This window comes from Martes martes, assembly GCF_963455335.1.
Source record: "Martes martes genome assembly, chromosome: 13".
Lineage (NCBI taxonomy): Eukaryota > Metazoa > Chordata > Mammalia > Carnivora > Mustelidae > Martes > Martes martes.
Genome location: NC_137901.1, coordinates 77,115,352 through 77,141,501, shown reverse-complemented (window position 1 = coordinate 77,141,501; position 26,150 = coordinate 77,115,352). Strand labels below are relative to the sequence as shown.

Here is a 26,150-nt window from a genome sequence, read left to right as displayed (position 1 = left end):
TTAGAGAGCGAGCATGAGCAGGGGGAGGAGGAGAGGGAGAGAGAGTCTCAAGCAGACTCTGTGCTGAGTGTGGAGCCTGAGTGGGGCTCCATCTCAGAACCCTGAGATCATAACCTGAGCCAAAATCAGGAGTTGGATGCTTAACTGACTGAGCCACCTGGGCACGCCTGTATTCTTTATGACGTGTAGGTGCTGTTTACTAATCTCTAAGTTTGACTAAGTAACAAACGCCTTAAATTTGCATTTCCTTTGACTTAGTAGTTCCTACTGTACATTCAGAAGAAATAATTGTACGTGGCCAAATATTTGTGCACAAAGATCTACCCAAGAATAGGTTTATCATAACATTATTTTGTTACAGAGGAGAAGCTATGAACAGTGTGTCCTACGTGGGGCATTATAGTATACTTATATGATGTAGTGGTATATAGCCGTTTAAAGTGACTATATGCTAATATGAATGAGGTGGCAGTGTTTTTAACATCAGATGAGATACTGGAATTAGGAATTAGGACTAGCTGGGGCACCGGGGTGGCTCTGTCGTCAAGTGTCTGCCTTCGGCTCAGGTCATGATCCCAAGGGTCCTGGATTTGAGCCCCACATCGGGCTCCCTGCTCGGTGGGAAGCCTGCTTCTCCCTCTCCCACTCCCCCTGCTTGTGTTCCCTCTCTCACTGTGTCTCTCTCTGTCAAATAAATAAGTAAAATCTTAAAAAAAAAAAAAAAAGAAGAAGAAAGAAAGAAATGCACTAGCTGATTTATAACAGGTATCTTCCATTTCAATTTGGGAATGTTAAGAGAGCCAAAAAACGGGCACCTGGATGGCTCAATTGGCTAAGCATCTTTCTGCAGCTCAGGTCATGATCCCAGGGTCCTGGGATTGAGTCCCACATTGGGCTCCTTGCTCAGTGGGGATCCTGCGTCTCCCTCTCCCTTTGCCTACTGCTTCCCCTGCTGTTCTTGCTTGCTCTCTGTTAAAAAAATAAATGAAACCTTTTTAAAAAATTTATTTATCTTCTTTTTTTAATATATTTTCTTTTAAAAAAAAGATTTATTTGAGAGAGAGAGAGCACAAGTAGGTAGAGCGGCAGAGAGAGGGAGAAGCAGGCTCTTTGCTGAGTAGGGAGCCCGATATGGGACTTGATCCCAGAACCCTGGGATCATGACCTGAGCCGAAGGCAGCTGCTTAACCGACTGAGCCACCCAGGTGCCCAATAAAGAAAATCTTAAAAAACAAAAACAAACTGAAAAATCCCAATATGATTTCTTCTATCTTTGTGTGCAGTGGTATTTCTCCCATGTGGTTTCTTGCCACTTTCTAAACTGCTTCTGAATCTGCCGATTGGGTTTATTTCTGGACACAGAGGTAGTCTGCCTACATGTTCTAATTCCGTCAGTTTTAATTAACAACGAATAGCAGTGTGTGTCTTAGACAGGAGGTCTCTGGCAGGATCCTGAAGCCCATGGCAGTTAGCAGCTGCCTGGGAGCCATCTCCAGAGTGTAGTTCCACAGACTCGCTTTTGCCAGAAACAAACCAACGAACAGGTAGCTAATAAGAGTGAAGGTGTAGGAGTCCTATGGGACTGTCAAAAGATTAATCCAGTAAATGAATCTTTGTGCTTCAGGAGAGCAAGAAGAGTTCTGTTGGGTTTTGTCACTTAATGGTTAATTGCCTTTTCACAGGGCAGGCTGAGCAGTTTAAGTAATTGTATGTTAAAGGCTCTGGTCCCCCTCTTCACTCCCACCCACATTTTGGTGGACTTTTTGTATTACCCTCTCCTAGGAAGATTGTTTACTTTAAGCCTGTGTTTCATTTAGTTAGCATTTTAAGCCATGTAGAAGGAGGGATTGTGCTGGTTTCTGCTGTAAGTCAGTAATAACCTGAAATACTTGATTCATTCTTGTTCTAGGTAGCAGAGGCTCAAAGGGCAGAGTTTAGCCCTGCCCAGTTCTCTGGTCCGAAGAAGATCAATTTGAACCACTTGTTGAATTTCACTTTTGAACCCCGTGGCCAGGCGGGTCACTTTGAAGGCGGTGGACATGGCAGCTGGGGAAAAAGGAACAAGTGGGGGCATAAGCCTTTTAACAAGGAACTCTTTTTACAGGCCAAGTGAGTATGTCAACTCTTAGGAGGAAAGTGCAGTTGAGCCTCTGGGCAGTTGCTGGAGCTGAGAAGCAGCTTCTTTTATATTATTTCATGTAAAAATTTATTTATTTATTTGAGAGAGAGAGAGCATGAGCAGGTTGAGGGGCAGAGGGAGAAGCAGACCTCCCCTCTGAACAGGGAGTCTGACACAGGGCTCCATCCCAGAACCCTGGAATCATGACCTGAGCCAAAGGCAGACACTCAACTGATTGAGCTGCCCAGGTGCCCCAGCAGAAGCTTCTTTTAAATTGCTGTGGGAGAGAGGTAGGAAAGGATTTGATTTGGTTCTTTTTCTCCTCTCTCTCTCTTTTTGAGGGGGGTGGCAAGTGTTAAAAACAACTTTTCAAGTGGATGTTATTGGTCCTTAAAAGAATATATTACTTAAATGTATTAATAAATGCTAAAATTAAATAATGCTTTAGTGTCATGATGTAGTAAAAGTTTTCTTTTGAATTGGACCCAGATTTAAATTTTATTTTGGTAATTTGTATGAAATTTTATTTTGGTAATTAGGTAATTTGTTTAGCCACTTTTGAGATTCTGCTTCCTCCTATAAAGGAGGAAAATGAATGACAGGTTGGAGTGTTTGGCATATATTTGCTCAAATACTGATTGCCTTTTGTTTCCTTTTGTGTGTCATTAGTTATAATGTAAGATTTGACCTTGGATCTAGACTCAAGTAACTGGTTAGTACTTTATGTAAGTGGGTAATCAAATGATTGAGAATAGGCTTTCTACTGCCTTGAAGATTAGCTGTGCGCCGGGGTTTCTCACAGGGCGGAAGGAAATCTGGCTTCCTGCTGATTGATGGAGCCATAGTCTGGGTTAATTTTAGCCCAAGGGAGGCCTACAACGGCTTGGCTGGGCTTGGGAGCAGAAGAAACAGAGTTCATGGATTTAGACTCCTTCCTACTTGCCAAGCTCTGGATTCCTGCCAGAGCCAGGGCTAAAAACTGAGGCTGAACTCCTAGTTCTGTGCTTCACAAACCATGGCTGCTAATGGCCTGTATTTGATTACTAAGTGAAGGAAGTAATGACTTTTTGGTGATGGCATGTCGGTGGATTCTGACAGTCTGCCTTTTCCTTGTCTTTTTCCCTATTTCCAGCTGCCAATTTGTAGTGTCTGAAGACCAAGACTACACAGTTCATTTTGCTGATCCTGATACCTTAGTCAACTGGGACTTTGTGGAACAAGTGGTGAGTAGCTCAGCTAAGCGGGGGAGAGAACTAAAGAAATGGACCAAGGTGACACAGCAGCTGTTGGCTGCTTTCACTGTTGATACGTTTTTTTGCATGGCCGCACTGTAGACGTTCCCCAGAGATTAGTCCTGGTTTCTCCTGGAGTTCGTTTTGTGCACTCCTATTGGCTGGCCTGCAGGATTGGGAAATTGGAGGACTCTCACCTAAAAGGTATATAAAAGCAGTGCTATCTACAACCTCTCCTGGGAAGAAGTAACCAGGGAAATAAATGAAGAACTCTGGTTACCCTCCTGACCTAGAATGGGCTCATGGATATGGCTTCATTGGTAGCCATTTGTAGTAATCTGTATTCAGTTAGGCCTCAGTCTTGTGGCAGGTGAATGAGCCACTAGCTGCACTGCTGTCTAAGCCACTGCTGCATTTTGTTTTCTGTTGAAGTTGGGAGCTTTGGGTATTCTCTTGCTGCTCTTAGCTTATAGAGATGTAGAATACTTTTCAAAACTAAAGGCCTCAAAGCCTGGCTTCCCATTAAGTATGAAAATTCATAAAATCATCAGAGAATGACGAGTCCTATGAAGCCTAAGTTTTATATTCATTGGTTAAAAAAAAAAAGAGAGGCATGTAAAGTGAAAATCTCATTGACTTCTCTGTTGGAAAATTACTGGTACCTTACTTCTTGATCTTTTGTATGCCTTTGTGTATGTGTATATATCTTTTTTTTAATAAATGGGATCATAGGGGTGCCCGGGTGGCGCAGTTAAGTGTTTGCCTTTGGCTCAGGTCATGATCCCAGGATCCTGGGATTGAGTCTGACATCGGGCTCCCTGCTCAGTGGGGAGCCTGCCTCTCCCTCTTCCCCCTGCTTGTGTTCACTCTCTCTCTTTCATAAATAAGTAAATAAAATCTTTTAAAGAAAGTGGGATCATATATTGATTTCTGTCACTTTCCCCTTTGTGGAACCCCTAAAATACTTGTGTACTTATTATATATATATGTGTGTGTGTATGTGTGTGTGTGTACATATATATATATATATATATATTTTTTTTTTTTAAATTTATTTGTTAGAGAGAGAGAGAGTGGTAGGCAGAGGCAGACGGAGAAGCAGGCTCCCTGCCGAGCAAGGAGCCCGATGTGGGACTCGATCCCAGCACGCTGGGATCATGACCTGAGCCGAAGGCAGCCGCTTAACCAACTGAGCCACTCAGGCGTCCCTATACATATATATATTTTTAAAGATTTACTTACTGGGGCGCCTGGGTGGCTCAGTAGGCTAAAGCCTCTGCCTTTGGCTCACGTCATAGTACCAGGATTCTGGGATCGAGTCCCGCATCGGGCTCTCTGCTCAGTGGGGAGCCTGCTTCCTCCTCTTTCTCTCTCTCTCTCTCTCTCTGCCTGCCTCTCCACCTACTTGATAACTCTGTCAAATAAATAAATAAATCTCAAAAAAAAAAAAAAAGATTTACTTACTGAGAGAAAGCATGCACACATGTGTGCACCTGGCAGGGAGCGGATAGGGAGAAGGAGACAAGCAGACTCAATGCTGAGTGGGGAGCCTGATATAGGACTTGATCCCAGAATACTGAAATCATAACCTGAGTTGAAATCAAGAGTGGGGTGCTTATGGGGTGGCTCAGTTGGTTAAGTGACTGCTTTGGGTTGGGTTGTGATTCTGGAGTCCTGGGATCGAGTCCTGCATCAGGCTGCCTGCTCAGTGGGGAGTCTGCTCTTGCCTCTGACCCTCCCCTGCCATGTGCTTTCTCTTTCTCATTTTCTCTTTCAAATAAATAAATAACAGTCTTTAAAAAAAAAAAAGTGGGATGTGTAACTGACTGAACCACCCAGGTGCCCCTTGTTATTATATTAAACCATTATTGTGGGTTCCTTAATGATATAAAGTGTTATTATATACCTACTTTATTTATATTTATATTTGTATTCATATATATGTATCTGCATTTAAAAAAAAAGATTTTATTTATTTATTTGACAGAGAGATCACAAGTAGGCAGAGAGGCAGGCAGAGAGAGGGAGGAAGCACGCTGCCCGCTGAGCAGAGAGCCTGATGTGGGGCTTGATCCCAGGACCCTGAGATCATGACCTGAGCCGAAGCCAGAGGCTTAACCAACACTGAGCCACCCAGGCGCCCTTGTATCTGCATTTTTGAACACTTTTGTGAAGATGTGTTGAGTAGAGATGTACAGAGCTGTGATGGGAGAGGAGAGAGAGGTGGTTTTTTTTTTTTTTTTTAAGATTTTATTTATTTATTTGACAGAAAGAGAGATCATAAGTAGGCAGAGAGGCAGGCAGAGAGAGAGGGGGAAGCAGGCTACCCCTGAGCAGAGAGCCTGATGCGGGGCTCAATCCCAGGACCCTGGGATCATGACCTGAGCTGAAGGCAGTGGCTTAAACCACTGAGCCACCCAGGCGCCCCGGAGAGAAAGATTTTAACTTTGACAGCCCCATGTCAGTTTGAAAGCAGTGTAACTTGTGGCATTATTTTGTTTCAGCGTATTTGTAGCCATGAAGTGCCATCTTGCCCAATATGCCTATATCCACCTACTGCAGCCAAGATAACCCGGTGTGGACACATCTTTTGCTGGGCATGCATTCTACACTACCTTTCCCTGAGTGAGAAGACCTGGAGTAAATGTCCCATCTGTTACAGTTCTGTGCATAAGAAGGATCTCAAGAGGTGAGATGGAGACATTTAATAGATTAGACCCCCATCTGCTGACTCCTTGCTCTTTTCCATCTAAATGTCCATGTTACAGTGTTGTTGCCACAGAGTCACGGCAGTATGTTGTTGGTGATACCATTACAATGCAGCTGATGAAGAGGGAGAAAGGTGTGTTGTTGGCTTTGCCCAAATCCAAATGGATGAATGTAGACCATCCTATTCATCTAGGAGGTGAGTTCTGTTAATTTAGGGGGCAAATAATTTTGGGTACATTCTTCAAGGCTATTGTGAGTATATCTTTCTCTTAGAAATTGAGCCTTTGGACAGGCCATTTCTAGCATTTCCACATCAGTTTTAGGATTCTGGTAGGTTAGAGGGGAGTTTGTAGAGTGGCTTAACTCTCTGCAAGTTTCAAGTATGGTTCAGTTATATATTTTACTTTTTTTTTTAAGATTTATTCATTTATTTGAGAGAGCATGAGGAGAAGCAGGCTGTCCACTGAGCAGAGAGCCCAATGTGGGACTCCAGGATCGTGACCTAATCCGAAGGCAGCTGCTTAACTGACTGAGCCAACCAAAGGCCCTCACTTTTTCATTTTGTTGAAATAGTGGCTGGTCTTGAGGATTCCACAGTCAGCAGTCTGGGCACCTGTTGTCCAGGAACTCAGTAGTCTAGTAGAAGAGACATATGGTGGCCAGGCAATTAGAATATAGAATGTGAGAAATACTCACAGTGGGCAATGTGCACAGGGTTTTATGTCCTGTATTCATTCCATGCAGAAATGAGTATTGATTAAAGTGGCATTTCAGTTTCTGGGCAAAAGATATTTCTCAATAAATAGTATTGAAACAGTTGACTCTCGTGGAAAAAAAAAATTAGATCCCTGTCTCATACCATTCCTAAAAATCAACTCCTCATGGATTGAGTAATTGAATTTTTAAAAATCTAAAATTTTTAAGAAAAAATATGGGACAGTATCTTTATAAATCCTCAGGTAGGGATGGATTTTTGAACCAGGGTAAAACCGTAGATTTTATAAAAGAAAAGCTAAATAAATGTGATTTTATAAGAATGAAATCTGACAAGATTCCTTAAAGTCAACTGGTGATAAACTAAGGGAAGATTTACACATTTTTAAATTAATTAACTAATTAGTTTAAAGATTTTATTTGTCAGAGAGGGAGAGCAAGTATTCTATGAATTAGATTAACAAGCTGGGCTAAGCATGTGCAAAGCATTTTCCAGAAAGGGATATTGGAATCCTTCCCAAGAATTATAAGAAATTTAATTTTGCTAAGAGTTATCAGATTGACACACACGAAAAAAAGGAAGAAACATTGGGAACACCAAGTTTCGCAGGGGGAAGGAAAATGAGTTCTTGGTGGTCTTTTGAGGGGAGAAGTTTGATAGTATTTAAAGTATGCACAGGGGCACTTGGCTGGCTCAGCTGGAGGAACGTGGCTCACGATTGTGAATTTGAACCACACATGGGGTGTAGAGATTACTTAAGTAAAAAAAGAAAACAAAACCCACAACTTTTGATCCAGCATTTATACTTAAATATCATAAGGAAATTATTCGCACCAAGGAGCATGTATAAGGATATTTTGTTACAATGTAATATAAGTTGACAATAAGCTAAATGTTCCATAAGGAATTTACTCAAAGTAGAGTATTATTCTGTGGAACACAATACAGAAGGTAAAAATTAGATCTCTGTGGGGCGCCTGAATGGCTCAGTGGGTTAAAGCCTCTGCCTTCGGCTCAGGTCATGGTCCCAGGGTCCTGGGATCAAGCCCTACATCGGGCTCTCTGCTCAGCAGGGAGCCTGCTTCCCTCTCTCTCTGTCTGCCCTTCTGCCTACTTGTGATCTCTCTCTGTCAGATAAATGGATGAAATCTTAAAAAAAATAAAAAATCAGTTCTCTGTATTAATATTTTGAAAGATTTTAGCATACATTGGATGAAAAATGCAGAACAAAGCTTAGAGTTTATCATTTATGGAAAAAGCTTCCTTTCTTTAAATGAACATGGGTATAAATATAGAAAAAGATTTGATGACTACATACTGAAATTTGTAAATGGTTATCTCTGGGTGGGTACTAGGATGGGAGGGTGGGGAGATGGTATTTCAAGCGTTTCTCAAAAGATAATATTGTCTTAAACTTTTGAAAAAGTACAGAAAATATGGGAGAGGGAAGTTAAGGAAATAAATCCTCCATGATCCTTTTATGCAGAGGTACCCCAAAATTCTAGATTTTTTTTTTCCTGTGCATGTATACTTCTGCAAGATTAGGATTAAATTTTCTAGTTTGGTGTCTGCATTTTATTCATGTAATGTGAGTATTTCTACATGTCAATAAATGTCCTCAGAAAACCATTTTTATTTAAAAAATTTTTTTAAAGCTTTTTTTTCCCAAAGATTTTACTTATTTGACAGAGATCACAAGTAGGCAGAGAGGCAGGCAGAGAGAGAGAGGAAGGGAAGTAGGCTCCCTGCTGAGCAGAGAGCCTGACACGGGGCTCGATCCCAGGACCCTGAGATCATGACCTGAGCCGAAGGCAGAGGCTTTAACCCACTGAGCCACCCAGGTGTCCCTTAAAGCTTATTTTTAAGTAATCTCTTTATCCAACATGGGGCTCAAATGCACGACCTGGAGATTAAGAGTCATGTGCTTTCCCAATTGAGCCAGCCAGGTGCTCCCAGAAAACCATTTTTAATGTCTGCAAAATTCTCTTTAGTGAATATGCCATCATGTCATTAACTACTTCTGTATTATTGGACATACTGCTTGGTTGTAGTATTTTTGGTATTACAGATGATGTAATTATTGAATATTGTTTGGTTAAATTTTTTTTAACTGCATCTTTTGTTTTCTTAGATTCCTTATCAAATGGGGTCAGAGTTTGAAACCTTGTATTAAGGTCATTATGAAATTGTTTTTAGAAAATTATGCTAAATTACTTCCATCTTTACAACAAAGGTGTGTGTAAAAGTTGCTGTGTAGCCAGGCGGTTGCAAAACTTTGAATGTTGCATTTTTGTGATCTTGCTGGTTTTCCTGTAGATGAACAGCACAGCCAGTACTCCAAGTTGCTGCTGGCCTCTAAGGAGCAGGTGCTGCACCGGGTAGTTCAGGAAGAGAAGGTAGCTCTAGAGCAGCAGCTGGCAGAGGAGAAGCACACTCCCGAGTCCTGCTTTATTGAGGCAGCTATCCAGGAGCTTAAGGTAAGCCCAATGCCCTGGAAACAAGGTAGGGTGGTGGGGATAAGTTACCTCAGTCCCACATTTAAGATAATGAACAGGGAAAGTCTAAAAAAGACAGTTTGCTCTGGGATTTGGTGATGGGAGGGAAGGGCTGACCTAGTGTTTTTTTGGTGTGTGTTTTTGTAGGGGTACCTAGTGGGTTTGTTTTTTTTTTAAGCTTTTTTAAAAAAGATTTTATTTGTTAGGGGGAGAGAGAGTATGAGAGGCGAGAGGGTTAGAGGGAGAAGCAGATTCCCCACTGAGCAGGGAGCCCAATGTAGGACTCATCCTGGAATTCCAGGATCATGACCTGAGCTGAAGGCAGTTGCTTAACCAACTGAGCCGCCCAGGTACCCGGTACCTAGTGGTTTGTAAAGTGCTCTCTGGAGCTGAAAGGAAGAAGTTAAAATGATCTTGGAGTTAATTGAGCCACTGAAGTCTCTTTGATTAACTATGTTCTGAGTTAAGCAAGGTAGGCTTTTTTTTTTTCCCCTTAAAAAACACTTGGATTTATTTTTAGAGATGTTTTATTTGAGGGACATTTTGAAGAAAGTAGTATGGCCTATGTAGCAGGCCTGCTGCTGAGGATTTGGAGCAACAGGAATTCCCCAGATACAGAATTTCCTAAGCTCTGTACCCTTTAATAGGCATCAGAATCCCTGGTTGTTGGGCTCCACCCTGAGAGGTGGAGTCTGTCAAGTCTGGGCTCAGTAGGCTTAATAATTTGCATTATCATGAGTTCCAGGGTGATTTTGATTTTGTTCATCCTCAGACCATATTTTGAGAATTACAGATCTTAATTAGAGCAGTGAAAGCCCTTGTTTATTGAGGATTGGCATGTGACAGGCCCTGTGTGATGGTACTGTATTTACATTTATCTCACTTAAATGTCATTTCCTGGTGTGATAGATACAACTGTCCCCTTTCATGGATGAGGAAATGGAGTCATGGGTTAAGTAAGGTAATTTACTTGAGGACATATAACTAAAAAGAGGTGAAGCTGGAATTCCTGTCTTTCCTGAGTCCTCCTTTAGCAGGGTACTGTGTATTTCATTTGGTTTTTTCCCCCCCTGTAATGCAGAGTATTTGTTCCAATGCATTTCAGAGAAGAAAAGCTATATAGAAGTAGAGCTGTCCAGGTTGAGGTGGGGGTTGGCCAAACCCCTGCCTCTTGCACTGGGGCTTTTGAAGCGTAGCTTGTAAACACAAGAAGACTAGTTCTGTGTTCTTGGATTTTTGTTCAGGAAGCTTTTGTGTAGTGTTGTCAGTGTGACTGCCACAGAGTCTAAGTAGAATACCATCCCATTTGGCTACCAAGTGCTTTTTGCTTCCTGTTTCCTTTGAAGAATGAGGATTTTAAGTACTTGAAATCCAGGCACCCCTGGCAATTACGTTTTCAGACCAAGATTGAAAATAATCAAAGTAATCAAAATATATAGGACTAGATGAAAGGAATGGTGTGGAGAAAAAGCCACAGCGGGGATGGGAGCAGTGGGAGCACTATTCCCATTGGGTCTTGTTGCCTTTTAACTTACACTCCTGTTGGGAGAGCCTATTGTAAGTCCTTGCCAAACTCAGTGTTTCTGGAAACTTCGCTTTCTCTGGTCTTCTTTCTGGCGGTCTAGACTCGGGAAGAAGCTCTGTCAGGATTGACCGAAAACGGAAGGGAGGTCCCTGGTGTTGTGCCTGCTCTGGAACAACTGGTGCTGATGGCTCCCTTGGCAAAGGAGTCCGTTTTTCAACCCAGGAAGGTTAGTGTGTCCCTGTTAGAGGCTAAATGGCTGCTGTTCTTTAATGTTGCTGTTGAGGTGGCAGGTGCTGGACTTTGTGGGGAGAGCGGGGGCTGTGAGTATTTCCTGTGTGCTTATTAGTTCTTTACCCAGGGATGTTAAATCAGTGACAGTTAAGGAAAACATCCGGAGAACTTGGTTCCGGTGCCTACCTTGCCACATAAACTTTCCTTTGATATAGAATTTGTCCCAACAGGGTGTGCTAGAGTATCTGTCTGCTTTTGATGAAGAGACCACTGAAGTTTGTTCTCCGGGCTCTCCTCATCCTCTTGCTCTCCCTCTGGTGGAGGAAGAGGAAGCAGTGTCTGAACCAGAGCCTGAGGCCTGTGATGACTCAGAGTTAGCAGATGACAGTCTGGGAGAGGGGACCATTTGTACTGAGTCCAGCCAGCAGGAACCCATCACCAAGCCAGGCTTCACACATCTGAGCAGCTCTCCTTGTTACTACTTTTATCAAGGTGAGTGTCCCTGAGAGGAGGGCTGGGTTGCCATGGAGAGGTTTCAGTGAGATGACCTGTCCTCTTAGCAGAAGGAGGTATTGCTCCTAGTTGTGGGTGCTTGGGTCTGTTGTGCCTTTGGCTTTGGGGAAGGAGAGGCAGGCCTAGCTGTGTGGGGGGCCCCCTCTTGAGGACCCGCCAAGATTTCTGTGTGAGCGAGCCGCTTGTCTTCAGCGGAGGACGGGCAGCACATGTTCCTGCATCCTGTGAATGTGCGCTGCCTTGTGAGGGAGTACGGCAGCCTGGAGCAGAGCCCGGAGAAGATCTCGGCGGTAGTGGTGGAGATTGCCGGCTACTCCATGTCCGAGGTAAGGTCCTGCCTGCCCCGAGGGGCATGGTTCTGGGGTGCCATCAAAATGATCTCTTTGACATGGGCCTAGCCAGCCCATGCACCCAGTCCTTCAAGGATCGTAACTTTTGTATTTAAGTCTATTTTTATCACTGATGATTGTCTCCGCAAAGTTTTTAGAGATTAAATGGTGCTCCCTTACCATGTTGGGTTTCTGGTAGTCACTACTGCTCTTTACTCAACAGAGAGCTCAACCCAGGCGCCCCTTGAAACACATTTTTGGCTCAGCATACATCCGTTAATTATTGTCTGATAATTTATATATGTGTTTTTACCCTTTGAGAGTTACCCCTGTGTTGATCACAAATTTGTTACAAGCCTCAAAATAAGAGACTCATTGAGTACCATAAACTTTCCATCAAACATGCAGAATATGGGGGCGCCTGGGTGGCTCAGTGGGTTAAAGCCTCTGCTTTCGGCTCAGGTCATGATCCCAGGGTCCTGGGATCAAACCCCGAGTCAGGCTCTCTGCTCAGCAGGGAGCCTGTTTCCTCCTCTCTCTCTCTCTCTGCCTGCCTCTCTGCCTACTTGTGATCTCTGTGTCAAATAAGTAAATAAAAATCTTAAAAAAAAATAAAAATAAACATGCAGAAAATGAAAAGAAAAATTGATGGCCTTCATTTTTTTACTAGTTCAGGCCAAGCTTTATTAGTAGGGAAATCTGCTTTATTTGCCTTCCCAGTTACCATTAATTCTGTCCACAGATCCTAGGTTTTTTGCCATCAAATACTCTTCAACTCCCCTTGTCTCCCCCACCCCCCCACCCCCCGCTTAGTTTTGGGCCCCAGAAAATCAGAAATAGCTGATCAGCTTTAGATTATTTATTACCAGGCTCAGTTTATTCATTTGCAGCACAAACCTAAAAACTGCTTTTGGTTGCTCATTCTACCTTAATGAATGTTGACTGACAGTTTCTGTTTGGCTTTGTCAAATGGTGATAACTTGAATACTGCTCTCTGAGCCCCGGTGCTGTGTGTGAGTGTGCGTACTGTTGGCTGTCTGGGGTGGGAACCTCTGCTCTGAGTCTGGCTCGCTGTCAGTTGAGTTTTGGTCCCTTTTGCATGGTAGGACGTTCGACAGCGCCATAGATACCTTTCTCACCTGCCGCTCACCTGTGAGTTCAGCATCTGTGAATTGGCTCTGCAGCCTCCTGTGGTCTCTAAGGAAACCCTAGAGATATTTTCAGGTAAGAATGCATCCACTCTGCTTCTCTTCAGAGTGGAGTTCAGGGGTTCTTCTGACTGGAAACCTGGGGTGGGAGGAATTAAGGAGCTCCAATCATGAGCCTCCATACCTCCAGAAACACTCCCTCCATTCATCCAGTTGGCTTTCTCCTTATGTGGCCTTAGCTACTAGTCACTTGGGAGGAGTTAATGGCCAGGTTTTCTTTGGTCTACCTCCTCACCATCTGACCAACCCACAGATGACATTGAGAAGAGGAAGCGTCAGCGCCAGAAGAAGGCTCGGGAGGAACGCCGTCGGGAGCGCAGGATTGAGATGGAGGAGAACAAGAAACAGGGCAAGTGTAAGTTCAGGAGCTCCCATAATTGAGTAGTACAGCTGTGCATCATCGGAGAGAGACTCAGTGCTTGGGCCCAGGACCCAGACTGCTTGGTTCACATCTTAGTCCTGCCACATGTTTTCAGCTCTTAAATGTGAATCATGAGGGTACCTCCTCCATAGGCTTATTTGAGAATTAAGTGGGTTAATTCGAGTCAAAGCTCATAGCTCTTAATAAGGGATAAGATTAAATTCATCCTTGGCATAGTGGGTGAAAAAATATGTTCTGGGAAGAGAACTGGAAATCTGAATTTGGTGGATAATTGTCTCCTGTGCACTCTAGATGGAACATTAATCCCACATTTGTATTAAAGGGACATCTCTACCTAGCTTAGCATGTCTCCCAAGGGGGTCTGATACAGTAGAAACCTTGACAAACTAGGAAATACATGCAGGAGGTTAATTTTCATACCAGTAAGTGCAGAGCCTTTTGATCTGCTGCTCCATGCACTCTAGATGGAACATTAATCCCACATTTGTATTAAAGGGACATCTCTACCTAGCTTAGCATGTCTCCCAAGGGGGTCTGATACAGTAGAAACCTTGACAAACTAGGAAATACATGCAGGAGGTTAATTTTCATACCAGTAAGTGCAGAGCCTTTTGATCTGCTGCTCCAATGTAAGCTTCATCAAACCCAGGAGAGTAGTGTGACATGAGGGCCTGCTTATCACTCCAGGAAGCAAAGAACTGAGTCCTCAGCTTGGGAAAGGACTTCACTGTTTTTGACTACATACAGTATGGTAAACACACATTTTACTACTTTGAGGCACCTGGGTGGCTCGGTTAACTGTCTGCCTTCAGCTCAGTTCATGATCTTAGGGTCCTGGGATCGAGTTCCACTTCGGGCTCCCTGCTTGGTGGGGGGGGGGGGCGGGGTCTGCTTCTCCCTCTCCCTCTGCCTCTCTCCCGTGCTCATGTTCTCTCTGTCTCAAATGAATAAATTAAGAAAAATCTTAAAACTTTTTTTTACTTTTACTTTTTTTACTTCTTAAACTAGGATAACTAGGGTAACACTGGGGTCCCAGTGTTATATAGCTGTTTGGCACATTTCCCAAATGTTTGAAAAACTGGTGTTTCAGGAATGAGCTTTTTCTGTTTTCCTTTTTTTTATTATGGAAGTATTCAAAGACAAGTATGTAGAATAATATAGTTAAGCTGCATGTCTATCATCTGGCTTCAGATAGGAATAGTAAGAACAAAGATTTTATTTATTTATTTTTATTTTAAATTTTTAAAAAAGATTTATGTATTTCAGTGAGAGAGGAGTACATGCACTGCACGGGAAAGTGCGGTCGAGGGAAAGGTAGGGGGAGGTAGAGGGGGCAGGGCAGAGGGAGAGAATCCCCAAGCAGACTCCCCCTATGAGGGGAGAGCCCACAGGGGGTCATGATCTCAGGACCCATGAGATTAAGACCTGAGCTAGAATCAAGAGTCGGACAGTTAAGCCACTGAACCACCCAGGTGCCCCAAAATTTGGGTTTTAAAGCTGTTTACATCCCTTTTTTTAAAGACCCTTGGGGGATTCATAGTGACTGTCCTCAACTGTTGGAAAAAATTTGAGGAATATTCTAAATGGGCCTACCATTCTCTTTTCTTTGCAGACCCAGAAGTCCACATTCCCCTAGAGAATCTACAGCAGTTTCCTGCCTTCAATTCCTATACCTGCACCTCCGATTCTGCTTTGGGTCCCACCAGCACCGAGGGCCATGGTGCCCTCTCCCTTTCTCCTCTTAGCAGAAGTCCAGGTTCCCAAGCAGGTAAATGAGTTGGGGTTTAAAGAATGAAGTTGGCCATCAGCCACAGACCTTAAAGCAAAGTCCTGGTATCTGAATGTACAACTCTGACCTACTCAGCATGGTGGGATCTTTAGGTAACTAACATTACTTTGGGTAGTTAATATATTCCTGAGATATGTCAGATTTTTGCCATTTGATCCACCTTTCCCATTGGCTGTACTGACCTGCTGTCTTCTAAAAATATCAAAACCTCAAGGTAGTTCATAGGGCGGAACAGTTAAACTTAGATTCTTCCCTGTGACCCAGCTGTTTTATTTCTAGTTTGTACCTGTGATATAATCCCCTTGTATGCTTAAGCATCTTTGTACATGTCTCTTGGTTAAAATTGGGGGGTGGGGAGGGGAGGGGAAGCTTATGAAATTTGCTGGTAAGGTAATGGCTGAATTGTAGAGCATTTATACTATGAAATACTTTATACCTATTGAAGAGGGGAGTAGCTGTCTTCATGAACTAATGCGTGGACCTTTAAGATAAAAGGAGATAGTTGAATAAGACGAAATATGATACCACTTGTGGGTTTTACTTTTTTGTTGTTTTTTTTGTTTTACTTATTTTTTTAAGTAGGCTCCATGCCTGATGTGGGGTTTGAACTCATGACCCTGAGATATAGTTGTATACTCTTCCAACTGAGCTAGCCAGGCACCCCACATTTGTGGATTTTAAAAAAAGAACATAAAAACAGCATTTCGTTATGGGTTTATATATCTGAACGTGTAGAAAAATACCGAGATGATTACATAATCCAACTGGTAATGGTGTTTTACTCTAGGGAGTGAGGTCAGTATTTAGAGGTTGTTCAGAGGCTTTTGCCTTTTAAAAATACTTTTTAAAAGAGAGAATGTATTAATGTATTATCAAGTTAAACATTTAAGAGTTAATCATAATTTTGTTTCAAAGAGCTCTCTTGGGGCGCCTGGGTGGCTCAGTGGGTTAAGCCGCTACCTTCGGCTCAGGTCATGATCTCGGGGTCCTGGGATCGAGTCCCGCATCGGGCTCTCTGCTTGGCAGGAAGCCTGCTTCCCTCTCTCTCTCTCTCTGCCTGCCTCTCTGTCTACTTGTGATCTCTGTCTGTCAAATAAATAAAATCTTTAAAAAAAAAAAAAAAAAAAAAAGAGCTCTCTTTTCTGATCATCCTCCTGGATGGTAGTTTTGATAATTAAAATTTATTTCTTGCCAGCCATTTTAATAAAATGTCCAAAGCAGAATATTTAAAGCTCTTGGTGACCCTCTTGTGATCATTTGCTTGTCACTTTGCAGATTAGAAGTGTGAGGCTAAGGCAGGGGCTTAGTCACAGGAATGTGACAGAAACCTGCATCGTGACCATTATGCTCTTTAGTTTAAGAAGAGAGCTGCTATACAGAGGACTATGGCAGAACATCGACTACATTATCTGTGATACAAAAATTGTGTTTGTGTATGTGCTTTCATCATACTGGCCTTTCTGAGGAATGGGCTTTAATGTCCTGAGGAAGAGCAGTTGGATGGTGCTAGGAATGAGCGTACTAATAGCCCTGGCTGACTGCAGAAGGGTCTGCTACCTGGAGAGTGACTAGGCCCTTCCCTCCCAGCAGTGATCAGGGCAATGGGTAGACCGGTAGAGGTAGAGGGAATTGCTCACCTCTAGGTCATAAGGATGGAGAAGACTATTATCTAGGGCTTATCAAGGAAAAGCTTGGATCTTCATACTGGATTTTGTTCATGTATGTGTATTTTGGATTCTAACTGAATATTCCCAGGTCAGAGACATCTGGCTGGACCATAAAGGCTGACCTGATTCCATTTTATCTTTTCCTTGGAACTTTTTCATTCACATAAAACTAGTCCATAACAGTCCCCAATACCTAGGCCTGGAGAGTCAGCTGCTTTGGAAAGGGTGGGAACAGATTCTGCCATGCTTTCTAGTATTACTGTGAGTACTCAGCTTTTTTCTCCCTGGATCACTAGTGTGAATAGTGGGGCCATGTTCTTGACTTTATAAGAACATGGCAGAGTGAAAATTGGATCAGGTTCGCTTTTAGAGGTGGGGCTGGTAATTATCCAGACCTGATTCAGGGTTCATCTTTTCTCTCTTGTTAAGAATAGACTAGCTCTTTGGAGCTTAACTTACATAATCAGGTCTCTGGTTTCCTTTCAGACTTTTTGCTGACCCCTCTGTCACCTACTGCCAGTCAGGGCAGTCCTTCATTCTGCGTTGGGAGTCTGGAAGAAGACTCTCCCTTCCCTTCCTTTGCCCAGGTAAATCTTATGCTTGTAAAACAGCCCAAGGATATCTAACATGAACTCTGCTGCTTGTTCTTTCTGGAAATCTTTCCGTTGGAGGAGGAGACTTACAGGCTAATGTTGCATGGATGGTAGTAGTCATGGAAAACTTTTTTAAGAGGAAATCTGTTGGATTTAGTCTCAGATGTTACTGTATAGATTTACCAAGGAAAGAGATCAAGAGTAGCTGAGGGAGAATCAGAGCTTCAGTTATTTAACAAATCATTAGATACTTGGGTAATGAGCACTGTTGTAGGGGCTGGGGAGACATCAATCAGTTTTAGCTGGTCCCTAGTTCTAGGACCTTGGATTTAGGTAGTGTGTATCTGTTATATACAGTAAGCCATTCCTCTTCACTTTGGGAAGGGAGAGGTCGTGGTTATCCTATAACTAGCCAGACCAGCTTTCTTAGGCAGGTGGGTTAGAGGAACACTAGGCTAGTGACACTTGTCAGATTCCCCCCCCCCCCCCCAGTAATTGAAGTATTTTTATTTTATGGACAAGTTAACATTAAGATAGGTCTCTTGGAGGACCCATTCAAGAAAGTTCACTGAATCCAATTTACTGAAGCCGTTATCCTTCCCGTGCTGATGGAAACACTGGTGACACATACTTAAGTGAGACCCTGCTTCCGGATCTCAGACTGTGTGGGTTTGAGCAGACACGGCTTGCTCTCTCAGATGCAAGGAGGCAAACGGATGTCAGATGACTTGATTAATCTTTAAAACAACAAACCAACACTCAGCATTCCTGCACTGAGATAACTAAGTTAAGATGGAGGGACTGCTTGCCAAGCACCCCCATTAGAAGTTAGTATTAACTTTTTGGGGGCTAGTTTGGAATCATTAGCTTAACAGTTCTTTAGAGCAGGTGATAATGGATGTTTCTCACAACAAATGGCAGTGCATGTTGAGAAATAAGCAGGAATTGGACTTTGGTAAAGAGAGTCCTGAAGTCAAGGAGAAAGAAATAATTGAGAGCAATCCCGAACATTAACTGGTAGGCTTCAGAAGTGATAATTATGCAAGTGGCTCTCAGGAGTTATGTCAAATGCTTAAGTTTTTTTTTTTTTTCTTTTAACTAGGTTTTATTGCCTTTGCTTTCTTTCAGAATTAAATGGTGAACAACTTCATACTTCAGTGTGTTGAAGGAATAGCATAATGAACGCTTTTACCTTTCATCTATGTTCACCAATTGTTAGCATTTTGCTGTGTTTGCTTTCTCTTTTTACTGTTTTACTATGCTGAAAATAAGTTACAGACCTCATGAATGACAGTTTACCACCAAATATAAGTGGCTCCACAAATGACATTCTTCTGTATAAGCAGTTGTCATGACCACATCAAAGAAATTCAGCTAACTGAATATCTCATGGAGTATGTATCAAGGGTCATGTATTGTTTCAGTCACGTCCAAAGATTGCTCATTGCATGTATTGTCAAGTCTCTTTAGTGTCCTTTGATCTATAACAGTTTCTCTAGCCTCTCTCTTTTGTTTTGTTCCTACAGTATGGATATTTTTGAAGCATCCAGGCCAGCTATTGTATATAGAGTCCTAGAATTTGGGTTTGTTGGTTTCTTTTTTCATAAGTAGATTCAGGTTAAACATTTAAACATTTCTGGCAAGAATAAAACATAGGTGGTAGGTATTTTAATGACCTTTTAAGAGTAAGATGATTTAGATGTCTTACTATTTGGACTCCAAACTCCCAGGGACCAAGAGAAAAGATCATCGAAGTGGTACATGATAAAGAAAGGTTATTCAGTGAAATCAACCTCTGCCAGCCCAACTCTGTCTGAATAATACTGTACCTCACTTTGGGACACATACTTTAGGATAAGACATTCCTATTTGAATCTTGTGGGGCTTGTCTCCTGGTATTTTTCCAGGAATAAAATTCCCCTTGTTTTGGGTGCCTGGGTGGCTCAGCGGGTTAATAAGCCTCTGCCTTCTGCTCAGATCATATCTCAGGGTCCTGGGATCAAGGACCGCATTAAGCTCTTGTGACCTCTGTCAAATAAAAATAAAATAAAATCTTAAAAAAAAAAAAACTCCCCCTGCTTTGAGCATAGCATGTGTCGCAGATGGGACTCACACTGGCCCTTGATAATTAAGAAGCTGGCCTTGGCCAGACAAGATGAAAGAGTTCCTCATTCAGGGGCAGGAGGGATTGTTCTGATTTTACTGTACATGGAGGCTGGATCTAAAATTTTATAATTAAGGAGCTATTGGAAAAGCAAAGACTGAAGGGTAATTAAGGCTGTTGGGGCAGTTGCAGGATAAAGTAATTTATTAAACTGGTTTTCTTGGCCTTTAGTAACTGGAATTCGATAGCCAGGTGGTTCATTTTGAAATTGGAGGGTATTGCACACTGCTTATTCCAGGAGGTTTATGTTTTTAGGAGTCCCAAGAAGAGCGGGGAAAACTTAACCAGAGCAAGAGAATCACACAAAAGTCAGGATTGTCAACTTGAGAGTCTTAGTAAGAACCTTTTGTGCTGTCATGCATATTCTTCTACCTTTTTCTAAGGAATAAAACAGGCTTTGGTCTTCCACCTTGGGAATTTCACTGCTAGTTCTACTGGTCAGGATATAGAGAACATGACCAAAATAGTGTGTTGAGGAGAGAAGTACCTGGAAAATCCTTTTTTCCCAGAGGTGATAGTTCTTTGACCTTCTAGCTAGTTAGTGTTGAGACACAAGTCTGGAAGAGAAATTGTACTGGTTACTTAAATTCTTTTCTCTCCTTTTTCCCACTTGGCAGATGCTGAGGGTTGGAAAAGCAAAAGCAGATGTGTGGCCCAAAACTGCTCCCAAAAAAGGTGAGAATGACCTTCTGGTGGAGGGGGATTTGGTCCCTTTCAGAAAGTCAGTCTCTAGAATCGTCTCTAAAATTCTAACACTGATATTTTATAGATGAAAACAGCTTAGTTCCTCCTGCTCCTGTGGACAGCGATGGGGAGAGTGATAACTCAGACCGTGTTCCTGTGCCCAGTTTCCAAAACTCCTTCAGCCAAGCTATTGAAGCAGCCTTCATGAAACTGGACACACCAGCTTCTTCAGATCCCCTCTCTGGTAAAGGCAAAGAAGTGTGTGCTCAGTACAGGGCTGTCATTCCCACCTGGATCTAGTGGTGGACATCACTAATTAGGCATTTTCCTCTGAGCCTGTAGAGTCACATGCTAGTGTCAGCTAACAGTCCCTTCGGTATGTCAGATAGGACCTTTTCGCCACCCCACATTAATTCTTGAGGCCTGGATGTGAAATTCTGAGAAGCTCTGTATTTTTTCCCTTCTAAGACATAGTGGAGAGGAGATTTTAGAATCCTGTTTGGTAGAGGGTGGCTAATAGATGGAGAAGTCAGGCTTGAAGGCCACACCACTCTGGCTATTCAGTGAGACAAGAACATTAGCATTTAGGGTGTGTCTTCTCTGTGCTTAGCATTGTGCTCATTTTATTCTCCCGACAACTATATTAAATGGGTAAACTATCACGGGTAGAGCAGATGAAGAAATGGGTCTACGGATGTAAAGGGACTTGCCCAGACAAATACCTGCAGCATGCAGGGACTGGTATCTGGATCCAGGCGGTCCTCACCCTAGAACCTTAGCTGCCACTCTGGACTCTCAGGAGTGAAAACTGGCTGGGGGCAAGGGGATAACGTTCAAAGCTAAGCTCTTTCTTGTTTCCATTTAGAAGACAAAGGAGGAAAGAAAAGAAAAAAACAGAAACAAAAGCTCCTGTTCAGCACCTCAGTCGTCCACACCAAGTGACACTACTGGCCTGGTTACCTTCTCCATCTGGTTTTCTTTCTTCTGTGCTTTTGTTTTGCTGCTGTAATTTTTAAGTATTTGAGTTTGAACAGATTAGCTCTGGGGGGAGGGGGTTTCCACAGCGTGCGGGGGAACCAAGAAAATTTTAAATACAGTGTATTTTCCAGCTTCCCGTCTTTACACCAAAATAAAGTATTGACACTCTCAAGAGATCTCTTCCTGCCAAGATTTTTAGTTTGTTACCAGGGTTATTCTTTTGGACTTATGTATAATTAATTTTTCTCAACCCAAGTAAGTTTGAGTCCCTTCACCATCCCTTGGAGCAGCCCACACCCCACTGCTCTGCTGACACGTCACGGCATCATGGTTTCAACACACCACTCAGCATGTCTTTTAAAAATAGAGCCTTTCCTGTCTAGTTTTCCTCTTGTTAAAGAAACAGAGGATGGGAATAAAATGGATTTAGGACACTCAGCTTGAACTGCAGTTTTTCTTCTGAGAAATGGCCAGGATGCGGTTGCTTACCTATGTGCTAGAGGGTTTTACAACTTGTATGTGGCTCATTTGGCAAGGAGAGCTGTAATTGTCACTAAAGCAGCCCTGGAACCTGCCAACTGTTAGATGAAGCTTATTTTGAGTGACAGTGGCCTGAGTTGTAGGAGCAGAGGAATCTGGCACAGCTGGAGGCAGAGCTGAACAGGTCTGAAGGCAGTGGTGGTGTCCACTGCCTCCCTGTTGTCTAGAGCAGTCTGTGCCTTGGTTTGAGTGAATTCGAGTGATGTGAATTATTTTGCTGCTTAATAAAGTGACCTCTAGGTATCATAGAATGTGAAGGCAAATAGTTGCAATAAATCACCTGCACAAGCAATGTGAGCTTTCTGGTTTTTTAAAGTTCATTACAGGTTAGCTAGACACTTCTTAAATAGGGTAAAGTGACAGCTACTGTGAGCTTGAGCACTCTGGTGTCACGGGGCAGTGTCTTTCCTAGTGTCAGGACTAAGGGGTTCTTGAGTTGGGCTTAGCTTTACCTGTCATTCTTAAAGAGGTTCATAAATCCTGGGACCGGAACCGCCCTGGGTGCCTGAGTGTGTTTCAGCCCTGAAAATAAGGGGACATGTTGAAGCAAACATTACAGATCTTTCTGTTAAACGTGTAAGGGACTTTGAACAACATCTGTTTTATTAAACAAGATAACAGATCCTAGAAATGTCATTGGTAAGTGGTGGATCCAAACCCTCCTAACCTGTCAGTGTGGTAGTGTTACTCGGTTTCAGGTGGCCCGGCATGGGTGAGACAACAGGGAAGGGCGAACTGCAGAAAACTACCAGAAGTTGGCAGCTGCTGCTTGGCTTTGTAATGTCAGGCAAGGCCAGGTTTTGTCACCCCCCACTCCCGCCTCGGCAAGAAAAGTGCAAGAACCATGTTTGTTATCCTGTTACCTGGTTAAGGACTGGTAAGGAATCTGGGATTTTTATGGGTCAGTATGGAAACCAGCTATAGATTTGTGCCAGTTTAGTTGCCATGTCTCACTAATAATACTTTTACTCTAAATAACCTGGACTGCTTAGGGTTCATCCTAGGGGTGGGGGCACAAGACCTCAAGTGGGAGGCTATACATCTAGCATCACAGGGAGCCAGTCTTCCCGCTGAGGCCAGGGATAGAGGGGGAAGGAGACCTCCCAGCCAAAGTGGAATTTTTTTTTTTTTAAAGATTTTATTTATTTATTTGACAGAGATCACAAGTAGGCAGAGAGGCAGGCAGAGAGAGAGAGGAGGAAGCAGGCTCCCCGCTGAGCAGAGAGCCTGATGCGGGGCTCGATCCCAGGACCCAGGGATCATGACCTGAGCTGAAGGCAGATGCTTTAACCCACTGAGCCACCCAGGCACCCCAAAGTGGAACTTCTTAAGTATATTAAATGCTGCTATAGAAGTGAGTATATTTATTTTTTAAATTTTATTTGAAACAGCAGGAGAGGGAGAGAGGGAAGAGAGAGAATCCGAAGAGGACTCCATGCTGAGCACAAAGCCCAACTTGGGGCACAGTCCCACAACGGTGAGATCATGACCTGAGCCAAAACCAAGAGTCGGATGCTTAACCAACTGAGCCACCCAGGTGCCCTGCCAAGTACATTTATTAAACCTACTCAGCCAGGCAGTTAGACACAGAGATGTCTGTAACTGCTGGGGGTTCACCACCTGCAGGATCACTTAACCCGGCAGCGCTAGGTAAAGGTGACTTCAGTTTAAGTGAACAAGTCCTCTACTTTGAGCTGATACCTTGGCCTCTGGTGAGCAGTCATCCAGTTTGGCAAAATTGTAGCAGATGCTGCTGCCTCCCAGAATGTCCTGTTCCAACAACTGGGCCCTGAACCTCAAGCCCAGCACAGCCTGAAGAGGTTCACTCCATTGCTTCAGCAGCCTCCTCATCACCACTCTCCGAAAACTCCTCATCTGACCTCTCCTCTAGTAAACAGCTTCTGGCGACAGACTTCTGGATAGCTTGCCGTTCTCCTGGAAAGGCAGGCAGAGCAGGGATGAAAGAGGTCTTTGGGAGTCACCTCTTTTCAGTCAGGCTAGTTACTGCTCAGTGGGCACTGGCTAACGTTGCTTACCTTCGTCAGTGCAGTTCTGCAATAAGATCAACAGCTGTCTCCTGTTGTAATGAATCAGGAACTTCTGACATGTTCTAATTGTACCTGGCACATGAAAGAGCTCTGTGGTCAACAGCTCATGAAAGGTGTCTGCCTCAAAGACTTTCTGAGCTGGGTGAAAGCTTCCTGTTCTTGGCAGGGGAGAAGGAAGACCTACCTGCCAGTCATGACTGAACCCTGGACCTGTTACTATTGAAAATCAGCGGCCATACCACATGCACCCCTACCTCCCACGTGTAAGGTGTTAAGGAAACACGGGTAACGGTGTCCTTTGTTCTCCAAGTATGTGATGAAAGGAAGAGCTGAGCACACGAGGTGGTAGAATTCCTTCCGGCATCGAAGTAGCACTACTCCAGTGTAGGCATTGAGGTATCGCACTACAGCAGGGGAAAAAAAAACATTTTGGGAAACTCTGGATTCATTTAAAAATCTTAGAGTAACTGAGCTTCTACTATGTGCATCAGTGAGTAAAAACAAATTTCTGAAGGGAAAAAAACCTTAGGACAGACCTTTATTTATGGAAAAGGGATAAACCACACCAGGGCTTTGCACACCAATCAGAATGAATTTGGAATTTTAAATGCTCTTCTAATTCACTGATTAGCTGATAAGTGGGGCTGGGACTGGTAGAGATTCATCTTCCTCAGGGGAAACCTTGGCTAAAAAAGTTTTTTGTTTTTTTTTAAGATTTTGTTTGACAGCACAAGCAGGGGGAATGGCAGGGAGAGGGAGAAGCAGGTTCCCCTTGAGCAGGGAACCTGGTGGGGGCTTGATCCCAGGACTGTGGGATCAAGATGCGAGCCAAAGGCAGATGCTTAGGTGTCTGAGCCACCCAGGTGATCCCTGAAAAACAGGTTCTATCGCAACTGGATTCTGTAGGTCTTGAAGAGGTTGCAAATGACCCGATGTATATGAACTGGGCCTATGTGCATGAATTCTCCGGTATTCAATTTTAAGCAAAGGTTAAAACAGGTAAAGAATTTAAATACTAAATAGCGTGGCTGGGGAATTTGGGTGGCACAGTCGGTTAAGCCTCTGCCCTCAGCTCAGGTCTTTATACCAAGATCCTGGAATGGAGCCTGCTTCTCCCACTCCTCCCTGCTCCTGCGCTCTGTCGCTATTTGTCTCCAATAAATGTTTTTAAAATCGTAAGAAAAAATAAAACACTTAAAACAGCGTCCTTGTCAGAAGAATCCCCTCCCTCATTTACATACGATGGTGGGTTCTGTATTTCATCTGTTGTATTAAGGGGTTTTTTAAAGGTAATTTTGACAACCCCCCCCCCCCATGGGATGTCAATGTAACCAAGTAACTTAACTCGGAACTATACACGTCCTCCCCCATTTAATTATCTTGCTCAATCAATCACAATCCCCAGTATACACACGTGAAATTGATAAAGCCGATTCTTTCCCAAAGTGCCACTGCCTTCTGCTTTTAGCTCTCCACCTAACCTCGGACTCACGCAGACTCGGGCTCAGGCTCCGAGTGGCCTCAAGAGGACATACTGTACAGTGAGGACTGTGTATCGGGTTTGGAAGCTCCTGCCGTCTCCCGTACCCTTTCTTTTCCCTCTTCCGGTCCCCGTTCCCTCCCAATCCCGCCGTTCGTCTAGTTCCCCAGCACTCTCGTACCCGCGAAGCCGATGGAGCAGGAGGCTGCGCCGAAAGTCCCGTGCACGCGGGCGATCGTGTCCCGTATGAGGCCGCCCAGCACTCGGTCCTCCAGACTCAGGCGGCAACGGGGGTCATCAGACACCACCTCGCACAGTAGGTACCTGCGGCGGGCAGCAGAAAAGTGAGCGCGCGGCCAAGGCCGCGGGGGACCCGGTAGGGGAGCAGATGTTGGGCAGGCAGGAGGCCCTTACCTGTGCTTAAACCGCACCATGGCGGCCTCCGCGCGCTGCGGCCCAGCTCCCAAACCGGATATCTGCGGTTTTGCTGGTGGCCAATGGGAAATTACCCTCCGCAGTCTTGCAACCAGTTAGAGAGGAAGCAGGGTAAGAAGGCGGGGCTAGAGGGTTGGGAGGCCGAACCCCGTGTCAGTCTCCCTTAAGCCCTACCTCCCTCTACGTTTGTAGAGCGCATGCGTCCTGCTGACCGCCCCCGCTGAGTTAGGTGGTTGGGAGTGGGGTTCCGCGATCTAGGGGCGTGTGGTTGCGATGGGTGTTTCTACAGCATGCCGAAGTTTGCAGTTCTTTGC

At 43.8% G+C, this 26,150-nt stretch overlaps 2 protein-coding genes across 4 annotated transcripts in view; one reads left to right on the top strand and one right to left on the bottom strand.

Annotated features, from left to right (window-relative positions):
* Positions 1-21,509, top strand: part of RNF10 (ring finger protein 10) — a 40,687-nt gene extending 19,178 nt beyond the window's left edge. The window contains exons 3-17 of one of the 2 annotated variants that reach the window (XM_080822279.1): positions 1,910-2,109; positions 3,252-3,342; positions 5,856-6,040; positions 6,120-6,256; positions 9,092-9,252; positions 10,896-11,021; positions 11,257-11,518; positions 11,732-11,865; positions 12,975-13,092; positions 13,330-13,431; positions 15,071-15,226; positions 17,401-17,501; positions 20,289-20,346; positions 20,441-20,599; positions 21,224-21,509. In XM_080822279.1, the coding sequence (XP_080678405.1) occupies positions 1,910-2,109; positions 3,252-3,342; positions 5,856-6,040; positions 6,120-6,256; positions 9,092-9,252; positions 10,896-11,021; positions 11,257-11,518; positions 11,732-11,865; positions 12,975-13,092; positions 13,330-13,431; positions 15,071-15,226; positions 17,401-17,501; positions 20,289-20,346; positions 20,441-20,599; positions 21,224-21,297 (2,064 nt within the window). In that variant the 3' untranslated portion in view covers positions 21,298-21,509. Of the gene's footprint in view, positions 1-1,909; positions 2,110-3,251; positions 3,343-5,855; positions 6,041-6,119; positions 6,257-9,091; positions 9,253-10,895; positions 11,022-11,256; positions 11,519-11,731; positions 11,866-12,974; positions 13,093-13,329; positions 13,432-15,070; positions 15,227-17,400; positions 17,502-20,288; positions 20,347-20,440; positions 20,600-21,220 lie in introns of both variants that reach the window. The other variant, XM_080822278.1, reaches the window with a different exon arrangement.
* A 9-nt stretch (positions 21,510-21,518) lies between these two features.
* POP5 (POP5 homolog, ribonuclease P/MRP subunit) lies at positions 21,519-25,917 on the bottom strand. Of its 2 annotated transcripts, XR_013967896.1 has the most exons (6): positions 25,816-25,859; positions 25,583-25,725; positions 24,176-24,325; positions 23,910-23,993; positions 23,575-23,808; positions 21,519-22,395 (listed from the first exon to the last, which is right to left on the bottom strand). XR_013967896.1 is itself a non-coding variant. In XM_080822280.1 (5 exons), exons 1-5 carry the CDS (start codon positions 25,833-25,835, stop codon positions 23,696-23,698), a joined length of 510 nt encoding a protein of 169 aa, XP_080678406.1. In that variant the 5' UTR covers positions 25,836-25,917; the 3' UTR covers positions 23,005-23,695. The 2 variants fall into 2 exon arrangements, 1 of the variants encoding a protein (XP_080678406.1); XM_080822280.1 differs by lacking the exon at positions 21,519-22,395 and having other exon boundaries at positions 23,005-23,808; positions 25,816-25,917.
* Between the last annotated feature and the right edge of the window lie 233 nt (positions 25,918-26,150).

Bases quoted from the DNA above. Each gene is read 5' to 3' on its own strand.
- POP5 (XM_080822280.1), bottom strand. From the start codon at position 25,835: ATGGTGCGGTTTAAGCACAG. The intron at 25,726-25,815 runs GTAAGGGCCTCC...TGCCCGCCGCAG, and splicing joins ATGGTGCGGTTTAAGCACAG to GTACCTACTGTGCGAGGTGG. The intron at 23,994-24,175 runs GTAGGGGTGCAT...TTCATGTGCCAG, and splicing joins TAACACCTTACACGTGGGAG to GTACAATTAGAACATGTCAG.